We start from the raw sequence: 26557 nt of genomic DNA, 5'->3' as shown, positions 1-26557 counted from the left end.
GCTAGGTGGCACAGTAGATAAAGCTCCAGCCTTGGAGTCAGAAGGACGTGAATTCAAATCTGACCTCAGACACTTGACACTTACTAGCTTTGTGACCCTGGGCAAGTCGCTTAGCCCCAATTACCTCACTAAAAAAAACAAAACAAAAAAATAAGTAATAACCATAAAAATCTATATTCAAAAATCTTTCCAAAATATATTCATTTAGCTTGGCCAGTAGTCCAAGAAAGGCAAAGATACAAAATTTCTCTATATAACAAAATGTTCACAACAATACTTTTTGTGGTAACAAAGATTTGGAAACAAAGTGAGTGCACCTGATGGGGACGTTGCTGGAGAAAATATGTCATATAAATATAAAATAATATTATGCTGTATGAATTGATGGGTATGAGAAATTCAGAAAGGCATGGAAAGACTGGCATGAATTTTTTTCAGTGACATAATGGAACCAGGAAAATAATATACGAAGTTACAAACATGATATGAACAAAAAGTACTATTTAAGGAACTGAAACACTGTAAATGTAATGACCAATCTAGGCACTGGAGAAGGGTAGATGAAATACACCTTCTCTCTTTCTTTATGGTTATGAGAGAGGGATGCAGAATGTTGCATATGCTTTCATACATGGTCATTGTATTGGTTGATTTTTACTTAACTGTTTTTCTTTGTTATAAGAGAAATATCACTGGGAGGGGGGAAGTGACTGGCTATCCAGAAATGACCTTGTGGTGGGGAGAAAAAGTAGTAAAATTTTAATTAGAAGAAAAAAAACTGCTAGGGACAAGGTATTGTGCTAGACACATATGAATAATGGTGTCTGCCTTCAAGTAAGTTATCATTTAGTTAAAGAGATAAAATAAGTACACAAGCAACTACAACATAAGGCATAGGTACAAACAATAGTGAAAGAGAAAAGATGTGGTGAGAAATCAAGAATGGTTTTGGGGAGGAAGTTGAATTTACCTGGCCCTTCATGGATGCATGGGCTTTGATTTTCAAGGAAGAACATTCAAGGAAGGGGAATATCATGAGAAATGAATTCCACAGAGCCAGGAAAGTATGAGGCATGTTCAGGGACTGTCTAGTGACTACGGGGGATGGTATTTTGGCTAGAGCACAGGAAATAAGGCTAGGAAAGTAAGTCAGGATCAGATACAGCATGAAAGGCCTTGAATATTTGCCAAGGAATTTAGATAATTTGGTAAGCAGTGGAGAACCTTTGGAATTTTTTGATGAAAAAATTGAAGCAGTCCAAAGTTTTCTTAGGGCATAAAAATAATCTGAGTTTGTTGCGTACAATACTGGATTGAAATGAGGAGAGACAGTCTGAGAGAATAGTTAGGAAGCTATTTTAGTAGTCCAAGTCAAATGCACAGGCCTGAATTTGGTTGGTAATGGTGGTAACAGAAAGTGTAACAAAACTAATAATAATAGTTGACTTTATACATTATTTTATAGTTTATGTATGATATCACCTTCAGTCCTCGTAATGGCCCAGTGAAGAAAGCTATACAAATGTATTTTCCTCATTACAGATGGGCAAACAGGATTAGATGACTGAAGTGACATAAGACTTCAAATCTAGTATTATTTGCACTAAACCAATTTTTTTCCCCACAAAAGATAGTCCCAGGTGAATTTTCATTAGTCTATAATTTTGTTTTATTTAACTACCAAAAGTTCCTATTACATAAAACTTCTCAATTTAAAAACATTTTTCTTCTCTCTATTCTTCTCCTCATCCAGCTCCCTCTTCTCTGTCTACTCTTTGTGCTAAGAACTCGTGTAGTCTGCTATAGATAATTTACATATTCTCCTCACCTACATTGTAGTTTGTGTTGGGGGGGGTACATCACAGTAGGGGGTACAGATGCCTCTGTGGGAGAAGTCTGAGAGGAAATTCAAAGGACTTGGCACTCAATTTCATAGGATGCCTGAAGAAGAAAGAAGAGCCAGAGATGACCTAAATGTCCAGCCTGAGGAAGCTATCCTAATGAATGCACCATTAACAAAATTAGTCATCAGTAGAATTAACAGCCTTAAAAATCCAATAGACTCTCAATGTCTGACACATCCCAAGTAAGCAGGCACCCAACAGGAAAATCACTACCATCCCAATCAACTTATTCCATTTTGGGGCAACTCTAATATTTAGAAAGTTTTTCATTGTATTCAGACAAAATCTGATTCTGTGCCTTTCCCCACATTGTTTCTAGTTCTGTTATTCGGGGCCAAGCAGTGCAAGTCTTTATGACTTTCCATATGACAACCCTTTGAACACTTGACCATTATGCTTTTCCCCTTAAATCAAATCTCCATGCTAATCCCTAGTTTCTTTAGCCAGTCCTCTCAAGGAATGGATTTTCAGCCTTTTAATACCCTGATCATGGCCTCATGGACATTTTCCAATTTGAAAATGCCCCTCCTGAAATGTAGCACCCAGAACTGAATATCAAGTGACCTTCAGCATCAGGTGACCAGCAGGGAATACAGCACAACTACTCCTCCCTTGCCCCATGCAGCCTAAGAATACATGAGCTGTTTTAGCTGCTGTATCATACTGCTTATTCATATTGAGATAGGTTTTTGGACATGAGCTTCTTTCTAGCCACATCTCCTTCCTTTATAGTGTAACTGTTGTTTATTTGTTTGTTTTTAATAACTCCAGTATAGGACTTTACATTTATCCCTATTAAACTTCATCATGTTAGCTTGGGTCAGGAGTTTATATCCTTATTCTGTTATATAATATATTAATCATCACTTCCAACTTTGTGTGATTTGAAAATTTGATATCTGCCATATGCCTTCCTGTAAGTCATTGATAATAATTTTGGACAAAGTAAGCTCCGGAGGAGATTTCTGTTGTGCTTCTGGAGACTGTTCTCCAGGTTGATGTTGATCCATGTGGTAATAGTAGTGTTTATTGCAGTCGTCATGCCTGCTTTGCTTTTACCCCAATACAGGCTACCCCTATCATCTTCTAAATACCTAAAGGAAAAGCTAAATGGATTGCAAGGAAAAGCAGACACTAAAACTCTAATAGTGAGGGACTTCAGTTTACCTCTTTCAGCCTTAGGTTAAACCAATTAAAAAACAAAACAAAATAAAACAAGACCATAGTTAAGAACCTCAATAGAATTTTAGAAAAATTTGGACTTTTGGCAATTTTTGAATAGAATTTGAAGGAGTATACATATTTCGTGGGAGTTTTTTGTATCTTACAGAAATTGATCATATCGTAGGTCACAAATATCTTAGTGCAACAAAAATTATATTAAATAAAAGGCTGCTGAAAAAAGTTCTGAAAATCAACTGGAGACTAAAGAACTTCATGCAAAAGAATTGGTGAGTCAAAGAACACATTAGAGAAATGATAAATTTCATTAAAGATAATGAGAAGAATGTGACAGCTTGCCACAGTTTGATGGATGTAACATAAGCAGTTCTTAAGTAGAAATTTACATCTCTGAATATTATCATTTACCAAAAAAAAAAAGAGAAAATAAATGAATTAGGAGTGCAACTAAAACTACTTGAAAATCAACAAATTTTAAAATCCCAATTAAACACCAAAATAGAAATCTTGAGAATCAAAGACAAGATTAACAAAATAGGAAACAAAAAATATCAAACTAATAAATAAAACTAGAAGCTTTTTAAAAACCAGCATAGATAACCTATTAGCTAGTTTTATTTAAAAAATGAAAGAGGAACACCACATTACCAGTATCAAAAAGGAAAAAAGAGAATTCTTCTTGAAGAAGAAATAAAGGATATTATTAGAAACACAGCTATGTGCCACTAAAACTGATAAATAAAATAAATTAATATTTATAAAACTATGCAGATTAGCTGAGCAAGATATAGGGAATTTGAACAAACAGATTTCAGAGGTAGAAAATGAACAAGGCTTAAATGAATTCCAAATTTTAATACTGCAGGACCATATAGATTCACAAGTAAATTCTATCAAATATTCAAAAAATAATTCCAATATATTTAAACTTTGCATAAAAAGCCAAAGAAGTTATCCTGCCACATTGACACAGCTATGGGCTTGATATATAAACTAGAGACAGTTAAAACAGAAAAAGAAAGCTAAAGTTCAACATACTTATTAAACATTGATGTAAAATTTTTAAATAAAATACTTGCAAAGAGGCTAAAACAAAATGCCACAAAAATTATACACTATTACTAAGTTGGATTTATATCAAGAAGTCAGGACTATTTTAATATTGGAAAAATTACAAACTTAAGTTGCCATATTAATAAAATATGAATATGTATGTATACATATAAAACTTTATTAACAGAGTGGACAAAAATCCTGTGGTTATGATGAAAAATGTTCATATGATTATAATCAGAAATAGATGAAGATAAAGCTTCTGACAAAATACAACTCCAATTTCTATTTTTAAAAAAACCTATAAAATGTGGAAACAAATATCATTTTTCTAAAATAAAGAGCTACCATTATAAGTAACAGAGAAATAAGGATGTTCATGTCACCATTTCTGTTTGACATAGAAATTCTGGCTATAGCAATAAGACAGGAAAAAGAAATTGAAGGAAAGACCATAGGTAAAGAATATGCAAATGTATCATTTTTTGCAAATGATATGATGGTATACTTAAAAAACCCTAATGACTCAACTGAAAAATTAAATTGAAACAATTATTGAACTTCAGTAAATGTGCAAGATTTAATATTGGAAGAGCATTGAAATAGGAAAGTCCTATACATACAAAAGTATTTAATAGCAACTCTTTTTATGGCAACAAAAAACTGGAAACTAAAAATATACCTATCAATTAAGGTGTAACTCAATAAATTGTGCTATATGAATGTGATGGAATATTATGTTGCTATAAGTAATGAAGAAATAAATAATTTCAAAGAGAACTATATCAACAGATAAAAAGAATGTGGTCAGCAGAACCAGAACTTATACTATAATATTATTATTATAAAAACACATTTAAATACTTTTGTAAACTGAAAAATGAAATAAACAGAACCAATTCAACATTTTATACAATAACAACACTATGAAAACAAAGCAACTTTAAAAGTTGTAGGAACTATCATCAGTGACCTTCCAGTGATCCCAAAGGAGCTGTTATGACATATACTACCTATACCTTGAATTCATTTTTCTTTTCTCCTTTTTTTCAAGATGTTGAGGATAAGAGGAAGAAAAAATAGATTTGTTAATTTGGAAAATAATTTTTAAAAAGTAAGAGAAGTGGGAAGTGCTACTGATGTAGAGTTTTGCATGTACTTTTAGGTGAGGTCACTATTATTAGTATATTATTAATTGTTTTATTAAAGAGATGTTTCACGGGAAAAGGGAGGTAAATTTGTAAATGTTTGTAATGTAAAAGTAGAACACACAATTATTTTTAATATGATACTGCTGAGTACTTGCTAACTTCACTTTTTTACACCTTAAATATTGTTTGTATTTTTGGCTTTTAATTTTATGCTTAGATTAATTATATCTATCTTGAAACCAAGCTGAAAATTTTCCTCCTTAATATGTGCATGGCACTTTTTGTACCAAGTTTGGGTTTAGCGTCCTGTTGCAGTTGCAAGTCGTGTGAACATATTTCAGTTTAAGAAATCTGGTTTAAAATGTGTCTTGGTTTCATTTGTCTCCCAGAGGCCTGCTTATTTCTAGGGACCGAAATATTCAAGTGATATGCTGCAGTACTCCTTCATTTTTGACTCTGTGTGGGAAAATATGAGGGCACTGTCTTCAATATTTTCATCATACTGAAGGAAATACTTATTTATTTATGCTTAAGGAACTACTTTTGAAGCCTGTAATGTTCTCTAAGTCTTTATGAGCTGCTTTTTATAGTCTGAATTTCTTAACCAGCTTGAGAACCTATGTATTTAAAAGAGCTTCCTGCTGATAGGAATTTTGAAATATTTCCTGTTTCAAACTGAGCCCTGTGAACCTTATCCCTCCTCTTTTCATAATTTCCCTTGCCTCGCTTGCTAATAGTTTTGTGTTTGAGTAATTGTCCTTCACTACCCTTTTTCACATCTTCCCACAATATATGATACGTAGCTGGTGATGTTCTTTAATTGGTCGTCTAGCTCTTAACTAGTGCATGCATGCATGTTGTAAATTTCAGAGTTTATTCCAAATCAGCTCATCTTTTCTGATAAGGAACATGTCGTCCTGAGGGTCACTGGTCACTTTTGGTTCACAGACTGATAAGCAGACACAGAGAAGAGGGTTTCTATTCAGAGTTACGGAATGAGAGGCGGTAGTGCCAGATTCCTGAAAGAGCCACAGTCTCCAAATCCCAGGCCATCCTACCTCCCTTGCTGTTTTACCATGAGCTCTAAAGGAGTTAGTAGACCTGGATTCTGTTCCTGATTCTTTCACTAGCAGACCATGTAGGCTTGAGTGATTCATTCCACCACTCCAAGCCTCTGTCTTTTCATCTGTGACATGAAGGAATTGAGCTGATGATCTCTACGGTTGCTTCCAGTTTTAGAATTTCTGAAATTTGATTATAAGAAGGAAATAAATATGTGTTATAAACAAATATCAATTGTTCCCAGAGTTGTACTTTCTCTCTCTTCATTCAGTTCTTTATAACATTTGTGGTGAAAGCATCTCTATGTCATTGCCTCAGTCCAATACACAAGCAAGCATTTTTTAAGTATTTACCATATACTTTGTTGCTGTTCAGTCATTTCAGTCATGTCTTACTCTTTGTGACCCCATTTGGGGTTTTCTTGGCAAAGATATTAGAGAGTCGTTTGCCATTTCCTTCTCCAGTTCATTTTCCAGATGAGTAACTGAGGCAAATAGGAGTAAGTGAATTGCTCAGGTCACACAACTAGTAGCTGTCCGAGGCTAGATTTGAAGTCAGAAAGAGGAGTCTTCCTGACTCCAGGCCTAGTACTGTACCCACTGAGCCATCTAGCTACCTGTACTAAGCACAGGACGTTAAGGTACTTACATTCTGCTGAGGGATGCAACATGTTATGTAGTATATATACACAGGATAAATACATAGTTATTTGGGGTGAGTTGCTCTTATAATTGGGAATCAGGAAGAACCTCTTGATAGAGGAGACAGAGCTAATACATGAAGAGTGCTGGAAATTCATAAAGTTTTTTTTTTAATGTTTTTAACCTCTTTTTTAAAACCAGTACTGAATGGTTTTGATAACTGTTGCTTTATAATGTAGTTTGTAGTTTAGCAATGCTGTTCTCTATTCATCTTTATGTATTTTCATTATTTCTTTTAATATTCTACAACTTTGTTTCTCCAAATGAATTTTGTTTTTAATTAAAAGTTCTATCATGTATGCTTTAGATAATTTGATATAACATTAAAAGAGTAAATTATGTTTGTTAGGATGGTCATTTTTATAATATTGACCAGGCCCAGCCTTAAGCATTGAATATTAGCTATTGAAGTTATTTTTTATTTCTTAGGATAACTTTATAAACAAATCTAAACAAATATTTTGTATGCTTTAATAGATTGATCCCCAAGTACTTTATATATTTTGTAGTAATTTTGAATAGTATTTCCCTTTTAGTTATTGTCTATTAGATTTTCTTATTATTATCGTATAAAAATGCTGTTTATTTTTGTTGGTTAATTTCATAGCCTGCAACTTTACTGAAGCCATTAATTTTCTCTATTAGTATCTTCAGTGATTTCTTAGGATTTTCTAATTAAACCATCATATCATCATTAGTTTTATCTCCCCTTTAGCTATCTTTATACCTTTAATTTCTTTCCCTTTTGAGTATTGCTAGCATTTCTATAACTATATCAAATGATAGCAGGGCAAGTAAGCATCCTTACTTTACTTCTATATATTTACTGATAAAAATTCTAATGTATGTTCAGGGCCTATTATGCTTGTTTTTGGTTTTAGCTATATATGAAAGATAATCCTTTGCTATATTTTGTAAGGTTTTTAGCATAAATGAGTGTTGTAGTTGGTCAGAGGCTTTTCCTGCATTTCTTGAGACTATCATATGGTTTTAACATGATCATTTATATTGATTGTTTTCCTAATGTTTTACTGTCCTTGCATCCTTACATAAATAACACTTGGTCATACTAAATGATTTCCTGCATGTTTTACTGTATTTCTGTGATGAACTACAAGAAGATAGAGACAGTATTACAATAGCTATAGGACATTGGCCCTCTCACAGTTTTGGACAAATGTAACAGAAAGATAAACAAATGGGAAAATTTAGAGTGGGACAAAGTGCTGGAAAAGCTAGAGCTTTTTTAAAGACTTATAGCATCTTCCAAATGAGAATGCTAAAGAATACATGTATTTCTCAGCACCCCACGAAACCAAAAAAAAAAAAAAAAAAAGAACATTAAAGCCATTGTTTACAGCAGACCTACACAACTTGGTAGGGATCAAAATTAAAATAGGCTAAACTTCTTCGGGCCACAGATAGTTTAGACTAGACACAGACGATGGTTGGTTGCCATGGAATCACGTGACAAACAGGAGAAAGTGCGCAATGGCAATCCTACATTTTTTGCAGGCCCCCAGAAATCCTTTGGCAGGCCACAAGCAGCAGGCCATATGTTGTGTAGACCTGGTTTATAAAGATAAAATAGATCATTGATTACTTTAGAAAGACCATTTTTGTTCAAGTGGTAGAGGAAAAAGCCAGATTGTAGAAGATTAAGAAGTGAATGGGAAGTGACAAAGTAGAAGAAACACATATATTCAGTTTTTTCTTAAGAGTTTGGTTATAAATGATCCACTGAGAGAGGATGATCATTTGTTGTGTGTGAAAGGTATTAGGACTATCTCAGGCTGTTTTAATAAATTCAGATTTTGCTTATGGATTTATTTTGGTATGCTTGATAGTAACTAAACAATAATCTGTTGGAGTTTTTGTTTTGTTTTTAAGTAGGAGATGTGTGTAGGAGAGGACTGAGATCAGAGTCTATGAATGATGAAATGTGTTGCTGAGATACAAGTATATACAGGGTATCCCAGAAGTTATAGGCTTCTGGGATGCTCTGTACCTTACCCAATTTCTTATCACTTCTATTTCTCTCCAGAACACTATGTGATTTTTATAGCATGCTGAAGACCAGCTGCCTGCTGGTGACTAGGGAATCCCCCAAGTTTCTTCTACTCAAGTCCTTGTGAAACCTAGTCCTTTAGAGGAGGAAACACTACAGAAGGAGAGGTATAGTCAGAATGAGCATGAGAGATAGTCAGTCCCAAGCACACTGGGAGAAAGCCAGGGCTGATGCCAACAAGAGTGATGGTAGACACATGAAGGAGCTGTTGCATCCACTGCATTTCACCACCTGTGCTGGGCCTGGTGAGAATGACAGAAGTACAAGGTACCCAGGAATGCAGTTGTGACACCCAGGAGATCAGGAGACTGGGAATGCAATCCTGAAGGAAGCACAGATTGGAGAAGCCAACAGCACTGGGTTCCTGGGCCAAAAGATCTGTTTTGGTGGATCATGTTTTGCTGAAACTGGAGGGACAGACTCCATTAAGGTTCAAGGAGAGATGGGCCCATTTATAGGCAAAGAGAGAAACACCTAGTGCATAAGGAGAAGTTGAACATCAGGGAGAGGAAATGAGATGACTAAAGAAGAAATGATGAATTGAAAAGCTCAAATGAAGGGGTTAGCGTTCACAAAAACAGATACCTCATCCTCTGAGAGGAGAACAAAGAAGGAGAGGGCATGAGATGATGCTTTAGTGGTTTAATGTGTAGAACTGAAGAGGGGGAGTTCACAAAAGATTGTCTCAATTTTTTTTTAAAGAAAGAGTGGGGCACAGCCCTTTGGTAAAAGAGGAATATAGGAAGTTCTCCCAGCCACTCTGGGCACTAGATGAGAGTATGCTAACCATTGGGCAGTGAGTCCAGGCAGAGAATGAGTGGGTGAAGAAAAGTTTGTTATCTCATCTAAATTGGGCCTTCTTTCTGTTCCTCCCTGATTGATTCAATCCCGATCTCTACAGCTGCTGTTCCAAGCCTTTTCTCTTCCCTACACAAGCTTGCCCACCCACCCATCCTCTCACTCCAAGACCTCACTTAGTGCTGCATGGAAGAATTGTGAAGATACATATTAAAATTTTAAAATTCCTACTTTTGTCCTGTGTACTATCCTATCTATTGATTCTCTTTCAGGTGCCTTTGAGTAATGAAATACTTAGATTGGTAATGTGATGAATGAGATTCTTTACCTTATTTTATCTTAGGGAAAGTTGTTTGTTTGTTTTTTGTTTTGTTTTGTTTTTTAACAAGAGCAAAACAAACATTATGACAAACTCTTAAGAAACAGAGATTGGGAAATAATTCCACCTTTCTGGAAGAAAGAGGCAAAGGCAGAAGATGAGGGAGTAGTGAGGAATCACCAGGCCTGGGTCTGTCCCTCCAGTTTCAGCAGAACATGATCCACCAAAACAGATCTTTTGGCCCAGGAACCCAGTGTTGGCTTCTCCAATCTGTGCTTCCTTCAGGATTGCATTCCCAGTCTCCTGATCTCCTGGGTATCACAACTGCATTCCTGGGTACCTTGTACTTCTGTCATTCTCACCAGGCCCAGCACAGGTGGTGAAATGCAGTGGATGCAACAGCTCCTTCACGTATCTACCATCACTCTTGTTGGCATCAGCCCTGGCTTTCTCCCAGTGTGCTTGGGACTGACTATCTCTCATGCTCATTCTGACTACACCTCTCCTTCTGTAGTGTTTCCTCCTCCCCCCCCTTTTGGAACAGGAGGGGACTTAGGTTCCACAAGGACTTGAGTAGAAGAAACTTGGGGAATTTCAGCATGCTATAAAAATTACATAGTGTTCTGGAGAGAAATAGAAGTGATAAGAAATTGGGTAAGGTACAGAGCATCTCAGAAGCCTATAATTTTTGGGATACCTTGTATATGCTTTTAACCCAGCAACCCATTTCATCATTCATAGACCCTGACCTTAGTCCTCCCCTACACACGTCTTCTAATTTAAAAACAAAAACAGATTGTTATTCTTCAGGGTTATTGTCTAGCATCCCATGATGAATCCCTTAAGCAAAATTTAAATTCATCAAAACCGCCTCACATAGCCTACGTTATTAAGAGAAGCCATAGACATCAGTGAAACTTTTGCTGGATCCTGCATGAATTAACCTCCTCTTTGCAGCTGTGAGGGAGAGACAACAGTTTTCCTTTTCCCTTTCTTGCCTGCATTTTCCATCCCAACAGCCATAAGTCTTCTTTCAGGATATCCATTTGTTTTCTTCACTTCTCAGGACTGTTGTCAGATTCCTCCCTTTCCTTTTCTTAACCTTTTGATTGTCACTTACTCCCAGGGGAAGCCTCAGGATTTTGCCAGGTCTGGAGTTCCAATTTGTGCTTTTTTTTAAGCACCATGTTTACCTTGCTATAATATCTCCTTCTCTATTTAGAATATGTACTGGAGTAAAGTTAGTCCAACCCCAGTGGAGACAGATGTCCCAATTAATAAACAATTAAGCAGCTGTGCTGGGAGGTAGTCATATATTTTAAAACTATCTGTAAAAGTAAGTATGTCTTATTTAGCTCAGTCCCCATGCTGGTAAATGTTGTTTCTCAAACCACACCAATAGATTGAGGACATGTAAAAACTGGAAGAATAGGTCACATCAGGGAAAGGGTGTCAGCAGATTACCCACTTTCACCTCTGAAATAATTTTATGTAATCTAGAATGACTACCACATTTGTCTATCTGTGTAATTTTTTTCATTTGTTGGTAACATTGAAATGCAGGGTATAGTAGCCTCTCCTTAGCAAGCATGCTGGTTAAGGTAGCTTGTTGTTTATTCAAGAACCTCTGAGGGGATTTTCCTACTCTTTGTTAGATATTTGTACCTAACATGATGCTATACAGGGATCTACTAACACCAAAGCAGATGCTCCAGTATCTCAGTGACACATCTGAGGAAACACAAAGTGGGTTTGCTCCATTTTTTTCCCCCAACACTGTAGTTGTATACAAAGAAAAAGTCTGCTTGAGGAAAGGAAACCTAAAGGGGGGCGGGGGGGGGGGGAACGCAGCTCTTGTGTATATCAGTTGAGCCATGATTTACCAGAGATACACCTAGGGAAATGAAGAGTATAATGTAGAAGGGTATTTGTTTTCAGTTTCTGGATTGTCAAATACGAAGTTTTTTAATCAAAATGAAAAGCCAAAAGAGGAGGAGGAAGAGGCAGAAGGTCTATAACCTGCTATTTATTGACTGTAACAATGTAGTGGCCACATCAGTGTAATGCTGTATTTGTTCATTTCAGCCCACCATGTCTGACTGGTAAATTAGATTGTGGTGGTGATGGTTTTATAGATTATCCTTTTGAAAGATTAATGGGAGAAACAATGACTGCAGGGGTATGCCCTGGAAATGTAAGTGAAGTGTTATCCTAGATGCTCAAGGCAATCAAGGGAGGCTGTTTTTCAGTGTGTTGACTGAAGGGCGCAGTGATTAATGGTTAGACTGCACTGAATCACTACCACTGCAGTGTTGGACTGGAGTAGGGAGAGAAGCAGGCACTGGTCAGCCCTTGAGTATATTTCCACACTAGGCATATATTTAGTATGATAGCACTATGATATAAATTGTCCAGATCCTGGCTTCAGAAATGTTTTCATTTTTTAACCATCAACATAAAGAATGCTTCCTTTCTCCATCCCATATTAATACCAATTCACATATGCCTCTGTTTTATACTTACTAGAGACATAAAACTGAAACAATTGACTTGAGAAAGCTGACATCTTGCTGTATAACTCAGAAGGCAGCAGCAGCAGCAGATGTTATTTCTCATTGCATTCCCATCCTCAGTACATTTCTTTTTTCACTAGTAGTAATATTTGACCTGGTGGCTCTACGCGAATTGAAAACAGTTTGTTAGTGGCTATCACAGAGGATTAGAAATCAGACTTCCAAGTTCTTTCTGTGGTACCAATATCAAATATTACCTCAGGCAACTTGGGCCATGGAATTATTAGTTTAATATTAATAATGTAGGACAAGTTACCAGAATGACAGGTGTTTAATCACTGGTACAAGCAGAGTTGGACTATCACTACAAAGCAAACCAGGCAGACTCCCTTAAAACTTGGCCTCTGGTTGTACCACAGTCCCTGTTTCTTCAATCTACTTTCGATTCTAATTATCTAATCTCAACTGTGTTTTCTACTGCTAGTTAGACAGTCCTTTTATTCTTCTCTAACTGAATGATTGTCTGGTTCTGAAGTCTATCAGAGCAATTCTTCTTTACAATGTTGTGCTCCTTGTTTCACTTTGGTTCACACAAGTGTTTTCAGGTTTCTCTGAATCCATCCCTTCCATCATTTCTTAGGGCGCAATAATATTCATATACCATAATCTACTCAGCCATACCCCAATTTATGGATACCCTCTTAATTCCTAATTCTTTGTACAACTAAAAGTCCTGCAATAAATACATTATTCTCCTAGCAAGTAGTTTAGCAGTCATATATACTTTTTTAAAAAGTTGGATGTGTAACTGCCGTTTCATCATAGCCTTACATCTATCTTTGAACTCACTTAGTAACAGTCCACTAAAAACTCATTTTGGTGTTGTGATTTTTCTCTTGGTTAGAAAGATCAGATCAGCAACATCTCTACATCAGATGCAATTTTGTTAACTTTAAAAGATGGTGAATATTTTGTCCTACCTGCATACAATTTCTTTAAAATTATACCATCTTGCCTAATTTGACAATTATGAGTCAGTCAATAGTATTTAATATTAAGCATCTACTAATGTGCCAAGCACTGTGCTAGTGCTGGGGATGCAAAAAGAGGCAAAAGACAGTCCTTTCCCTTAAGGAGTTTACAATCTAATGGGGGAGACAACAAGCAAACAAATAGGTACAAATAAGCTATAGACCACATAAGTAGAAAATAATTAAAAGAGGGAAAGCACTAGAATTAAGAGTGATTGAGAAAGAATTTCTGTAGAAGATGGGATTTTAGTTGGAACTTGAAGAAAGCCCAGGAAGCCATCAGCAAAAAGGGGACACATTCTATGCATGGCAGCAACCAGAGAAAATGCCCAGAACCAACAGATTAGTTTATTGTTGATGGAAGAACAAGGAGGCCAGTGTCACTATTGTAAAGAAGACTGGAAAGGCTGGGCAGGGGGAGGATAAGTTATGAAGGGTTGGGAAGGTTGTATCACCTTGATGTTAAATAACCTGCAAGTGATTTAAGTATTCCCTTAGCTTTAGTTGTTTTTTTGTTTGTTTGTTTTGGTTTGGTTTTTTTGCCCAAGTAGTAGATTTTATTTTTTATGTTAATAGCAGAACGAAAAGGCTCTTCAAACTTTCACAATTTTCACTTGGCCTCAATTCCATTGCCTTGGTATCTAGTCTACTTGCAAATTGTGTCATTAGCTGCTTGAATACTAAAATATTTTCCCTCATCTTCCTTTGTAGCACCCTCCTCTCAGTAGTTTGCCTTTCTTCATTCCCAGCCCAACCCCAACCCCATTTCTGATTTTTTAAAAAATGTGATTCCCTTAAGTGTCAAGGCACAGAGAAGAATCAGAGCTGCCAGTGGAGATGAAACCCAAGTGAGAGGGTTTTGGTTTTTGGGGTTTTGGGTTTTTTTTTTGGCTTTTTGTTTAGGAAAAAAGTAATATATGCATTCATAATCAGATTCTCTCTTTTCTCTCTTCTGTTCTCTCTCTTCTACTGTGACCTTATTATGTCATGCCTAAATCTTGATCTGGCAAAAACAGAACCTTGAGGGAAAAAAAAGGTTTCTTTGGAGATTTCTTAACTGCTAGGCTTTTTTGCTTCATTTATTCTGAACTCCTAAGTCTCTAGTGAACCCAGTGTTTTGCAAAGTATGTCAGATGCTAGTTGAGTGTTTTTGTTTTTGTTTTTGTTTTCATTTGAAGGTTTGTTTTCTTTTCCTAATAGGCAGGTATCATAGGTAGAGGTAAGGATATGGTGCTTTTTAATAAAGGAGTCAGAGCAAAACATGCTGTTTAGTGCTTTTTCCATACCATTATTACTTAGCATGAAAAAAAATGATTAACAGTTGATATTTGTCCAAAATATAGTGTAACAGTATTTCATTAATTTAGTGAAATTATTTCACTACTTTAGAATAAAGGACAGGAGGGTATTGTGACTTAGAAGTATGAATTATATAATATTTTTGAACTAGCACTGTTGTTATTTTCAATTACAGTGAGTGACAAACCAAGATAAAAATATATACCTGGTCATTCAAGTGCAAATAAATTAATAACAAATAGTACTTCAAAGTAAACCTATTTGTCCTCACAACCTTATCATCTACATAAAAATCCTTTAAAATCAAATTGACAGCTGTAAGATACAGTAGAAGAAAGATGGATTTGAAGTCAAAGGATATAGGTTCAAATCCCAGTTGCCTATAAAACTTTGGCCAGGGTCCTCAGTTTCCTTAAATATAATATGAAGATGTTCTACTAGATCATCTCCAACATCCCTGCCAGCTCTAAGTCTTTAGTTCTAAGAATTTGACCTAGAACCTGAAGACATGTTGAAGGACATGTTGAAGGAGCCCTTGATTTGAAAAAGTAAAGTGTCCACACATAAACAAGATGTGAAAAATTTAAAGACATTCATTTAACTTTTTTCTCTGTCGGAAAATCCTGACTAATTGTATCCTATTCAGAATTTATAAGGTCTTAACTAATGACAATTTATTGTTCTTGATAAGTTTTTCAGAGCCCACATTGTAAACACAATAGCTTTAGGGTCACATAGGAGAGGATCATCAATGTTATTTTTAACTCCATCTCCTGTCTCTGGACATTTTTACTTGCTATCTCCCATAGTTGGAACTCTCTCTTACCTAATCATTCCCTTCTGGCTTCGCTGGCACCATTCAAGTCTCAGCTACATCTCACCTTTTACAAGAAGATTTCCTAGTCCTCCTTCATTTTAATGCTTTTCCTCTGGGATTACTCCTAATTTATCCTTTAAGTATCTTGTTTGTACATACTTACTTGCATGTTGTCTTACCCATTAGTCTGTAAGCTTCTTGAGAACAGAGACTGGGTTTTTTTGTTTTTAATGACTCTGTATCCTCAATATTCAGCATATTACTTGGCACATAATAAGTATTTCATAAATGCTTGTTGATTTCTGGGGTCTTTGATATGTAAGAGTCCAGGTAAAACACCAGATTGTATATATTTCAATCCACATATAATGTACTCACACTGATAGCTGAATGACTTCAAAACCTATCATCTATTCCCCAAAAAAAAGTTTTTAGGGATGAGCCACAAGAATATGTATACCAGACATTGTAAATTTAGGAAAATGAAATGAATAACCTTGGATCATACCTAAACAAAAGTTTCTACAATCAGGATCAATAATTTCTTGCTGTGGTTTTATAGAACTAGATACATTTTAATGCAAGGATGATATTAGTGTGTACTTTTAGATATGTAGACAACATGTAGAAAAATCACTGTTTTGCATTTTATTCTTAGGATTCAGGAATAGATTCCTATAATCCTGTATAAGTCACATCATATATACCTCTCTGCAGGAGAGATTTCGGCACAATGTGTAAACCCAATTTTCCTTAACACCTGTAAAATGCATTTGGTGGAATAGTGTATGTAATGTTAGACTTTGGGGTAGGAAGACCCAAGTTCAGATGCTTCTATAAACATTTACTGCTTTTATGACCTTAGGCAAATCATTCATCTTCTCAGTTTCTGTTTCCTCATCTCTAAAACAGGTTAATAATAGCACCTGCCTCATACCACGATTAGGCACATATCCCAGAAATTCAAAGAAACAATCAAAGGACCTCATAAGTACAAAAATATTTATAGCAGGGAGAGATACTAGAGATAATAAGGTGATAGAAGAAATAGAAAATATCAATAAAAATTTATTTTTTAAAAAACTAAAAGACCAACAGTGAAAACTAATTTTTTAAAAAATATACATTGTAGAGAACAAGAGTGGCAGTTAATCAGGATGGTTTTGTGACTTCTGTGTTCAATTTATTATATACTTTTTAAAAAGGATATATTCAATAAAGATTTACAATATCATAAATCATTCTCTTTTTCTGTTCTTTGTGGAAATGATCATGTTTGTTGTCATTTGTGTCAAGTTCATGAGAAAAAAGGGGGGAAAATTTAAATGCCATCTATCTATGTATATTAGTTTATTGAACTAGCAAGTAGACTGTCTATGATTAGGAGAGAACAAAACATTGAACAATTTTAGGAAGGGAGAGTAGGGACCAAAATTGAGAAGCCTGGGGTCCTGTGTTCTTAAAAGATAGAGAAAATCTGAAAAATTGCACAGCCACCCACCTACCTGATAGAGTCTCTCATTGATTTCCTCTCTCCTTGGCTATTGCAATAGCCATCCAGTTGGTCTTCCTTCCTCAGTTCTCTTCCTACTCCAATACATCTTCTAATCACCTGCCAAAGTGATCTTAAAGCACAGGTCTGGCCTTGTTACCTCATCTCTTCCATAAACTACAGTGATTTCCAGTTACCTCCACTCTAAAATATAAAATCTTCTGTTGGACTTTAAAATTTTTTTTTCAATTAACAAACATTTTTTTTTCTCTCCCTCTCATTTTCTGCCAGCTCCTCTCTCTCCCCTCTCCCTCCCTCAAAAAAAATCTGAAACCCTTGTAACAAATAACAGAGTCAAGAAAAAAAATAAAATAAAAATTCTATATTGGCAATGTCCAGAAAGGTGTGTCTCGTTCTGCGTATGTAGTTTTATAATTATATAAATATTATATAAATGTTTATTCAATTGAATTGGATTAGTTGGTTAACTTTCTATCAGGAACTGTGTAACTTTCTTCATCATCAGTCCTCTGGAATCATATTTGATCATTGTATTAATCAGAGTTCTTAAGTCTTGCAAAGTTGTTGGTTTTTAGAATGTTGTTCTTATAGTATAATTTTTTTCTCATGGTTCTGCTCACTGTACTGTGCATCAGTTCATTAAAGTCTTCCCCTCTTTCTCTGAAACTGGACCCTTCATTGTTTTTTATAGCCCAGTGGTGTTGTATTACATTCATATGGCATTATTTGTTTAGTCTTTCTTCAATTGATTGCCCCATCTTAGTTTCCAGTTCCTTGTCACCACAAAAATAGTGGCAATAAGTTTTTTGTTGTTGTTTTTTTTTTTCACATAACACCTTTCATTTTTTCTTTGTTCTCTTTGGGGCTTATTGGCCTACTCTCTTTGACTTTTAAAGCCCTTTACAACCTGGCCTCTTCCTAACTTTTTCAGTCTTCTACTCTACTCCCCTCCACATATTCTTAGATCAATTAACACTGGTCTTTTCTTGCTGTTCCTTTCACATTATATATATCATCTCCTAAGTCTGCGCTCCCCATCCCTAGAATGCTCTCTCCAACCTCTACTACTTGAGTTTCTTGGCTTTCTTTAAGACTCAGCTCAAATCCCCTATCCTACCAGAGGCCTTTCCAGATCCCTCCTCTTTTCCCCTCCCCCCAGTCCCTTTGGAATCGCCTCCCATTTACACTAGATATCTTGTGTGAACATTGTTATTTGCATGTAGTCTCCTTCATTAGAATGTGAGCTCCGTGAGGGCCAGGACAGTATTTTTGCTTCTCTTTGTATCTTCCAGTTTTAGCACAATGCCTGGCACTTAGTAAGCTCTTAATAAATGCTTGTTGATTGATTGATTGATTGTGTAGGAAGTAGGAGTGTTTTTTAAAGATATTCTTTGCCTATAGGCCATCTCTAAATTGTCATCAAATCACTGGGCTGTTCCCAATAACTTGTTATGCCTTTGCTCATTTCCACTATATAGATCATATTTTTTTCAGAGAATATAACACAGGGCCATTTCAGTTCTGAGAACACATAAGAGCCTAGCAACTTATCCATAGCCACAGAGAATTTCTCTGCAAGCAACAACTCACTGTTTTTTCAAATGAAAATTGGGCTTGAGGGGAGAAAATGATTAAGCCATAAAATATTCATGGTGCATTCATTCGTTCATATATCATAAGAGGCAGAAAAAAATTCCCTTCAGGTAACTATGCTCACTGTTTTCCCTTCTTTCTTTCTTTTTTCTCCCCAGTCATGCCAAGCTGATCTCGTGAAGGACAACGGTCACAAATATTTCCTTTCTGTCTTGGCGGACCCTTACATGCCAGTAAGGACAAACATCATTTCTCTTTCAGATGTTCTCAAGAATTGGTGTGATTTATCTCTGACTATATGTTACACAATTGCAGTATCTGTTTTTATGAGGACTACAGACCTCAAGACCCTCATTCATCAAAGGAAAAATTCTGGCTGGTTTCATACCCAACTACAGGAAATCCAAGCTCCTGTCTTTGCATCCCCTTGAATTTTAAACAGCACTCTTTACTTAATATTATGTTCTGCCAGTGACTTTTTCATCCCTGCTTTTAAATGGGACAAATGAGTTCCTTAAAAAACATCTGTTCTCACTGGCATTTTCATTGAAATACAGGAAAAGGTGATTCATCTAGGATTTTATCAACAGAACTCTATTAACCAGCTGCACATCTACAAAAAATGACAATTTCCATTTAGAGTGATCATTTTATTTCATGAAATATCCCCTGAGTCATCACAAAACATTGAACTGTATTCAGTTTAAGTTTTATTTTCAAATGTATTTTATTTAGATTCTTTGAAAATTGATCATTCATGTGTGAGATATATGGTAACTATTAACCATGTTTTATAATATTTTCATGTCTCCTGAAACTCTTAGTACAATTTTGAGTATATAGTAGATACTTAATCTAATACTTGTTGAATTTTATTTAGTTGAACTAGAATATTTGATTAGCCAGAACCCTCCATTCCTGTAACCATTCTAGATAATAGAGGCACTTGTACTGTTGGCCTCCTAACGTAGGTTCCCAAGGAAAAGAAAGAAAGTATTATAAATACGTTTTTTGAGAACAATTACTTGTATACTTTAATCTCAATTTTTAAAAATATCATATATAGTTAAAATTTATAAACAACATCACTATATTCTTAATTTATCTTTGTAAATAATTATTACCCTGATTTCTCAGCACATTAGAATTCATATAAAAGGAATGGAAAGAGAATGCTAATTATACATTTTAGGACCAACATAGCCAAGTGTGAGAGCATACTGATATAAAATGGGACAGGAAGAAAAGACCTGGTATATCTCATAATTAACCAATTTTTTTTTTATCATATCAGCTTCCTTATTCTTCTGTGTTATTAGTCTTTCTGAGAGACAACTTTTCTTCTTTTGGAAATGAAGTTAATTCTCATAATGCTGTCACCTTTATTTAAAGAGTCTGGATTTGTTTTGTTTTTCGAGTAGACCAAAAAGCATAACTATCATAAAAGTTTTGAAAATATGGCTTTGGTCAGCCATAGAAGTGGTAGAATTTTAAACCCAGAAGGAAACAGATGTATGACTAAAAATGAATGTCTCATTTTTCATTCAGGCTGAACATAGGACCATGACAGCTTTCATTCTGGCTGTGATTGTCAACAGCTATAATACAGGACAGGTGAGTATGTCTAGCCTACTTCTTCCAGCCACCTCTGTGGTCCATCACTTTGTTCAGCACCATACTTACTATAGGTTTTTAAAAATCATGTTTAGTTTTGTTTTTGTTTTTGGGTTTTTGGTTTTTTTTTTTTGGTGAGGCAATTGGGGTTAAGTGACTTGCCCAGGGTCACACAGCTAGTAAGTGTTATGTGTCTGAGGCCGGATTTGAACTCAGGTCCTCCTGACTACAGGACCAGTGCCCTACCACTGCGGCACCTAGCTGCCCCAAGAATCATGTTTAGTGAATTCATTTGCTACATGGTTTGGTTCACTCTGTCAAATGATTCTAGTGTTCAGGCGTTTGTTAAGCAGTTAATATGAACTGTGCTAAACAGTAGGGGTACAAAGAAACACAAAAATATAGTCTCTGCTTTCATGGAGCTCACATTCTAACAAGAAAGACAATGTGCAAATAATTATGTATCTGCAAGATATATCTGGTTTAAATGGAAGATCGTCTGAGAAGGAAGGGATTAGCTTCAGGTGAGGTCCAGAATCATTTCAAAATAGGTTTTATGGTCCACAAGCAGAAAAAGAGTCATGATACTAGATCTTATTTTGTGATCAGATAAAACTGTTGCTCTGACATTAAATAAAATAGAGTCACAAACTCAAAAATGTGTTGGAATTATAGAGGAGTAATACTAGACATGGAAGGAAAGGTAGAGAACTTTATAGAACCCTGTTCCTTTCTCTTTATTTAAAATATGGAGATTGTTACCTCAAATATCATGATTAAAGTAAGATCTAAACAATAGACCTTTGAAGCTTTATTAGCCAAGGTTTCAGTAATAGGGAAACCTTGATGTTGTATAAATCATGTAAGGCACCTCCTTAATTTTTCCTATGTAAGCAGGGTATTATTATTTTGTCTTTTTCTAGGAAGCCTGTCTTCAAGGCAACCTGATTGCCATTTGTCTGGAGCAACTGAATGACCCCCACCCTTTGTTGCGCCAATGGGTAGCCATCTGCCTAGGGCGGATTTGGCAAAATTTTGATTCAGCAAGGTGGTGTGGTGTAAGGGACAGTGCCCATGAGAAACTCTACAGTCTTCTCTCTGATCCTATTCCTGAGGTAAGTGTGTCTGTTAGTGAATGATAGGTTGAAAATGTGAATTTTAAACTAATTAAAATGAGTTCAGCCACCATTATAAAAAGAAATAAAAACAAAACATTAAGTTCTGTGCTATGATTTTTAGAGGACATGGAAAGAATTCCCATGATCTTAGGCCTTATAATTCAATTCAGCAAATGTTTATCAAGTACCTACTCTATACAGGACTTTGTGTTAGTATGAGGGCAAAGTCTTATAGTAATAATAAGATAGTTATGCATAAGTTTAACTAGCATGGAGATTTTCTTGGTTTACAGATTTTCCATTTAACTAATGATTAGATTATTTATGCAGTAAAACTGCTCAAACTCAGATGTCTGCCCAAAGTATAAGGACCTTCAAACTCTCAAGTGTGTAGCATTGAGTTTTACTGGTTGATTTCTCAATATGTAATTTTATTCCAAAGGACCAACCTAGGAGTAAGCAAGTTGCAAAGAAACAAATTAGGATACAGTAAATAAATAAACATTTATTTAGTTCCTACTGTATGCTAGGCACTGTGCTAATTGTTGTCAATACAAATACAATGGACAAAGTACTACCTACTTAGAAGCAGCTTTCTTTCCATCAGGGAAGGCTATACATACACACACACACACACACACACACACACACACACTCGATACAACATAAAAAACAAGGTAATTTTGTGCAGAAGGTATTAGCAGCCAGTGAGGAGGGCTAGGAGGAATCAGGAAAGACCTGTAGAGTGTGAGAAAGGTAGAAATATAAAATCAACCTTGAAAGTCCAAGTTATCAAAAAGTCATTAAATGCTGAACAAAGAAGTTTATATTTATAATCCTAGTAGCATTAGGGAATTTATTAAGTAGGGAAATGTCTTAAACTTTTGAAAAATCACGTTAGCAGGTGACAAGGGACAAGGACTATAGGAAGGCAGATCAATTAGGAGGCTAGTTTACTGAGATCCTTCTGTCTAGCGTTCTCAGGTGCATACATATGTGTTTCCCTACTTTTATGCCTCTTTCCAGGTTTCTGCATGTGTTCATTTTCCTTAGTCTACTTACTGTACATCAATCAGAGAACATGAATCAGTTTTATTGTTTAGAATGTTGTATTTTAATTATTGTTGCTTTTCCCTTCAGTTGAATAAATGTCAGGATTAGTCTCCCTTTTGTCTTTTTGTTTCATAAATGTTTTATGTTTAAGACTCAAGGGTTACTGAATTTGTGTAAATGGGAAGCTCACTGGTGGGGCTTAGGAGCAACGGTGGTAAGTAGTAGAAGGGTATCCCCCACACCCCAGGATTGCCCATACTATCCTGAGAGAGTTGAGGGATAGTGACATAATCATTCCTGTGGCCACTTCCTCTTAACTTTAAAAGCCAATCTCCTCCCACCACACTTCCCAGAGACCTACCAGCCTGAGCACACGTTGCAATGATGACTCCAAACCAAACAGAGCAAAGGAGGTTGCATGTGCCATATCAGCACAACAGCTTAACTACACTGTAGAGCTTTATCAAGGATTTACTCAGATGCCCTTTGCATTGTCAGGGACCTACTGGAGAGATTATCTAGCTAGGATTTATTTGAAACCCTAGTGTCTATCAGGAATCAACTAGAAAAAATTTGGGGATACTTTTTTTTAAACAGTTTTCTATTGTTTTTCCTTTACAACTTAGACCATTTTATCTGCAATATAATTTTAATATTTGAATATAGTCAAATATAGTCAAATATAACTGCTTCTATTATTAAATATGTAAGCTAATATGAATAATAATGATATAATGTGTCTAAAGGATAAATGCTTATCAATGAAGATAAAGCCACACAGAGGACTTACAATCAAGGGAATCCCATATGACTTAAGCAATAAAGATATTGAGGATATTTTATAAAATGCTATTGGAAATACAGGGAATGTGCAGTACTAAGAGATATGAGGGAGAAAAATAAAACCACATCTGTTTTCTATAAACTACTTGATGACGTAGACACCTCCAAAATTCCTAATAGGATTGGAGTTTCAAAAAATAACTATACCTTTCAGAGAGAATGAGAGGATATTTAATAGATTTAAAATGTTGTCTTTTGTGAGGTATTATCTATAGATAAATTCTTTGAGTTAACTTGAAATAAAAATCTCTTTGAAATACCACAAATAATTTATAGACACTGTTAGATTTTCCCACTCTAGCATATATTGCATTACAATGGAGTCATAGACTTAGATCAGGACTTTTCTTAGAGAAGGATCCTTGTCCATTCCTGGAGAAGAAACATGGAATATTTGGACTGTAATATAACTCAAACTTCACAACACTGGCAAATACCCAAAGCAGGAAAAAACTAAGTAAATTATTAGAAAATCTTAAAGACTCATCTTTTAGAATTGTGCTTAGTACAAAAATTGTATATCATGTAATCCCCTGACCAGAAAGCTTACAGATAGTTGTGTGAGATCTCAGTTGAAGAGAAAATTACAAAATGGTGTGTATAAAAGGGTAAAAGTAACTAGAAATCCTTTGGCTACAACATAGGAAATTGATACATTGAAGGAGCACCCTAAGACTGTAGATACTCAGCTTGTTCCAAAAGTCAACATATAGAACCAATTAAAATGGTGTTGCTTTCAAAAACCCCAAAAGTATACCTTGAACTGAAGAGGATTCCAGTTTAGATGATGAGAAGGCAATTGCATATTGTTCCCCATCTCTTTCTCCTTGTTTTCTCCGCCATGCTATTCCATTGATAGTTCCATCACATTTTTCTCTTTCACAGGAGACCAATTCAGATGATGAGAGAATTAAATCTACTCCAAATGTTTCCTTCACAGTATAGCATTAGGTAGGGAACACAGTGCACCCTTTGGAGACTATAATAGCCAGCTGAGCTGGTTACAAACACAGTTATTTCTACAATAACTAATAATCTAGAATTTCAAAATGTAGGTTTAGAATGTCAAAACTATTAAACTGATAGTTATAGGTTTATATCCAGTGTACCAGGTGAAACAAGAGAGATAATTATTCATGTAACCAAAAAAAGAATTGTGTGATGTATATATGTAATATAAACAACTACATTTCACTTTTTTATAGAATTCATTGTTATTCAAATTTGGGTTTGCTTTTTTTTTCTTTACTGTTTATAAAATGTTAATATGTATGCTTTTTGTAATGCTCTTCATATATTGATAATATATATTTTGATAACTACATTGACTTCTTCATTTTGTTCTTTGTGTGCCATATAGATGTTAATGAATAAGAACGTTTAGTTTTTCTTATATATAATGGTTTTCATCAATAAGAATTTTTTTGCCTATATGAAGTATTTTTATATATCTTTATATATTCAGTGTCGTGAATGAGAAAATTTTATCTTGTATTGATCCAATATAAAATATCTTCATTATATTTTGACTTGGGGGTGTGTGTGTGTGTGTGTGTGTGTGTGTGTGTGTGTTGTTTGTTTGTCTCCTATACTGAATTTTTAATTTGCAGTGGTCTGCCAATGTTCAGTGGTAGGCAGAGTAAAAGTTACTTTCCTTTTGTTTTATGGACATTTTAATTGTTGAAAGGATAAGGAAAAAGCATATTTGTATAAGGAACACTAGTAAAATCAATTTGAGAAGAAACTCAGCCCTTTATATTAAAATATTACATAAAGACATAGACTAAGGACCTGAGGGAAAACCAGCCCTCACCCTCAGCTAAGTATAATGATGGGACCTATTTGAAGCTACAGTACTGACTACATTAAAAATAGGTACAGCACATTGTGGCCTATCAGTTTATTTATATATAACTTTTCAGAGTTTTAAAAGATGTACATGATAAACTACAAATTAGGTAACTCTTTGGATCAGAGTCTTCTCCTCCCAGATCTATTTTTTTTTTTTAAGAGGCCATTCTTTGCCTCATTTTTCATTAAGCCTTAATCACTGAATGGGCACTGCCTCAGTCAAACTGAGACCTGTTAAAGGCCTTAGCTTGAAAAGGCCAAGGTCCCCCACTGCATCCTGGGCCATCTTCAGTTGTCCTGATCCATATCTGGCCACTGAACCCAGATGGCTGCAGAGGTGAAAGTGAAGATGGTGACTTTGCACAGCACTCCCTCACTTAAATTCAGTTCACTTGCATGTCAAGGCACCACCTCCCTGATGTCATGGTCCTCTTCTGGAATGAAGTACAAACAGCAAGCGCCAAACAAGCTATATATACACACATATATGTATAATAAATAGAAAATAATTAGAAGAAGGAGGGCACTAGAATTAAGAGGGGTTAAGAAAGGCTTTTTGTAGAAAAATGAATTTTAATTGGAGCTTGAAGGAAGCCAGGAGGTGGAGATGAGGAGGGAGAAAGGGTTAAAGGACAGCCTGAGAAAATGTCCAGAGCCAAGAGATGGAGTACCTTGTTCATACAACAGCCAGGAGGCCGATATCACTTGATGAAAGAGTACGTGGAAACAATAGGGGAGCTGTTGGAGTTTATTGAGTAAAGGGGGTGACATGATTGGACCTGCACTTGAGGAAAAACACTTTAGTGGCTGAATGGATGATGAATTGGAGAAGAGACCTGAGGCAGGCAGACCCATCAGCAGGCTATCACTGTCCAGATATGGGGTTATAAGGGTGTCAGAGAAGAGTGTTGGCAGTGTCAGAGAAGAGAATGATGGTGTATTGGAGAGATGTTGACAGGCCTTGGCAACGGATTGGATTTGAGAAGTGGAGAAGTGAGAGATGAGTAGTCAAGGATTAGGCTCCCTAGTTTGGGAGCCTAAGGGACTGGGAGAATGGTGTTGCCCTCTACAGTA

At 35.6% G+C, this 26557-nt stretch overlaps 1 protein-coding gene across 2 annotated transcripts in view; it reads left to right on the top strand.

Moving 5' to 3' along the window:
* Positions 1-26557, top strand: part of RPTOR (regulatory associated protein of MTOR complex 1) — a 488176-nt gene that overhangs the window by 323062 nt on the left and 138557 nt on the right. For both annotated transcript variants that reach the window (XM_027850143.1, XM_027850144.1), the window contains 3 exons: positions 19163-19237; positions 20553-20618; positions 21542-21733. In XM_027850143.1, coding sequence (XP_027705944.1) covers positions 19163-19237; positions 20553-20618; positions 21542-21733 — 333 coding nt within the window. The remainder of the gene's footprint in view (positions 1-19162; positions 19238-20552; positions 20619-21541; positions 21734-26557) is intronic.

Source organism: Vombatus ursinus, unplaced genomic scaffold, assembly GCF_900497805.2.
Source record: "Vombatus ursinus unplaced genomic scaffold, bare-nosed wombat genome assembly UNPS02008996.1, whole genome shotgun sequence".
NCBI classification, from domain to species: Eukaryota; Metazoa; Chordata; class Mammalia; order Diprotodontia; family Vombatidae; genus Vombatus; species Vombatus ursinus.
The sequence above is the reverse complement of the archived record's forward strand: the minus strand, read 5'-3'. Positions and strand labels throughout refer to the sequence as shown.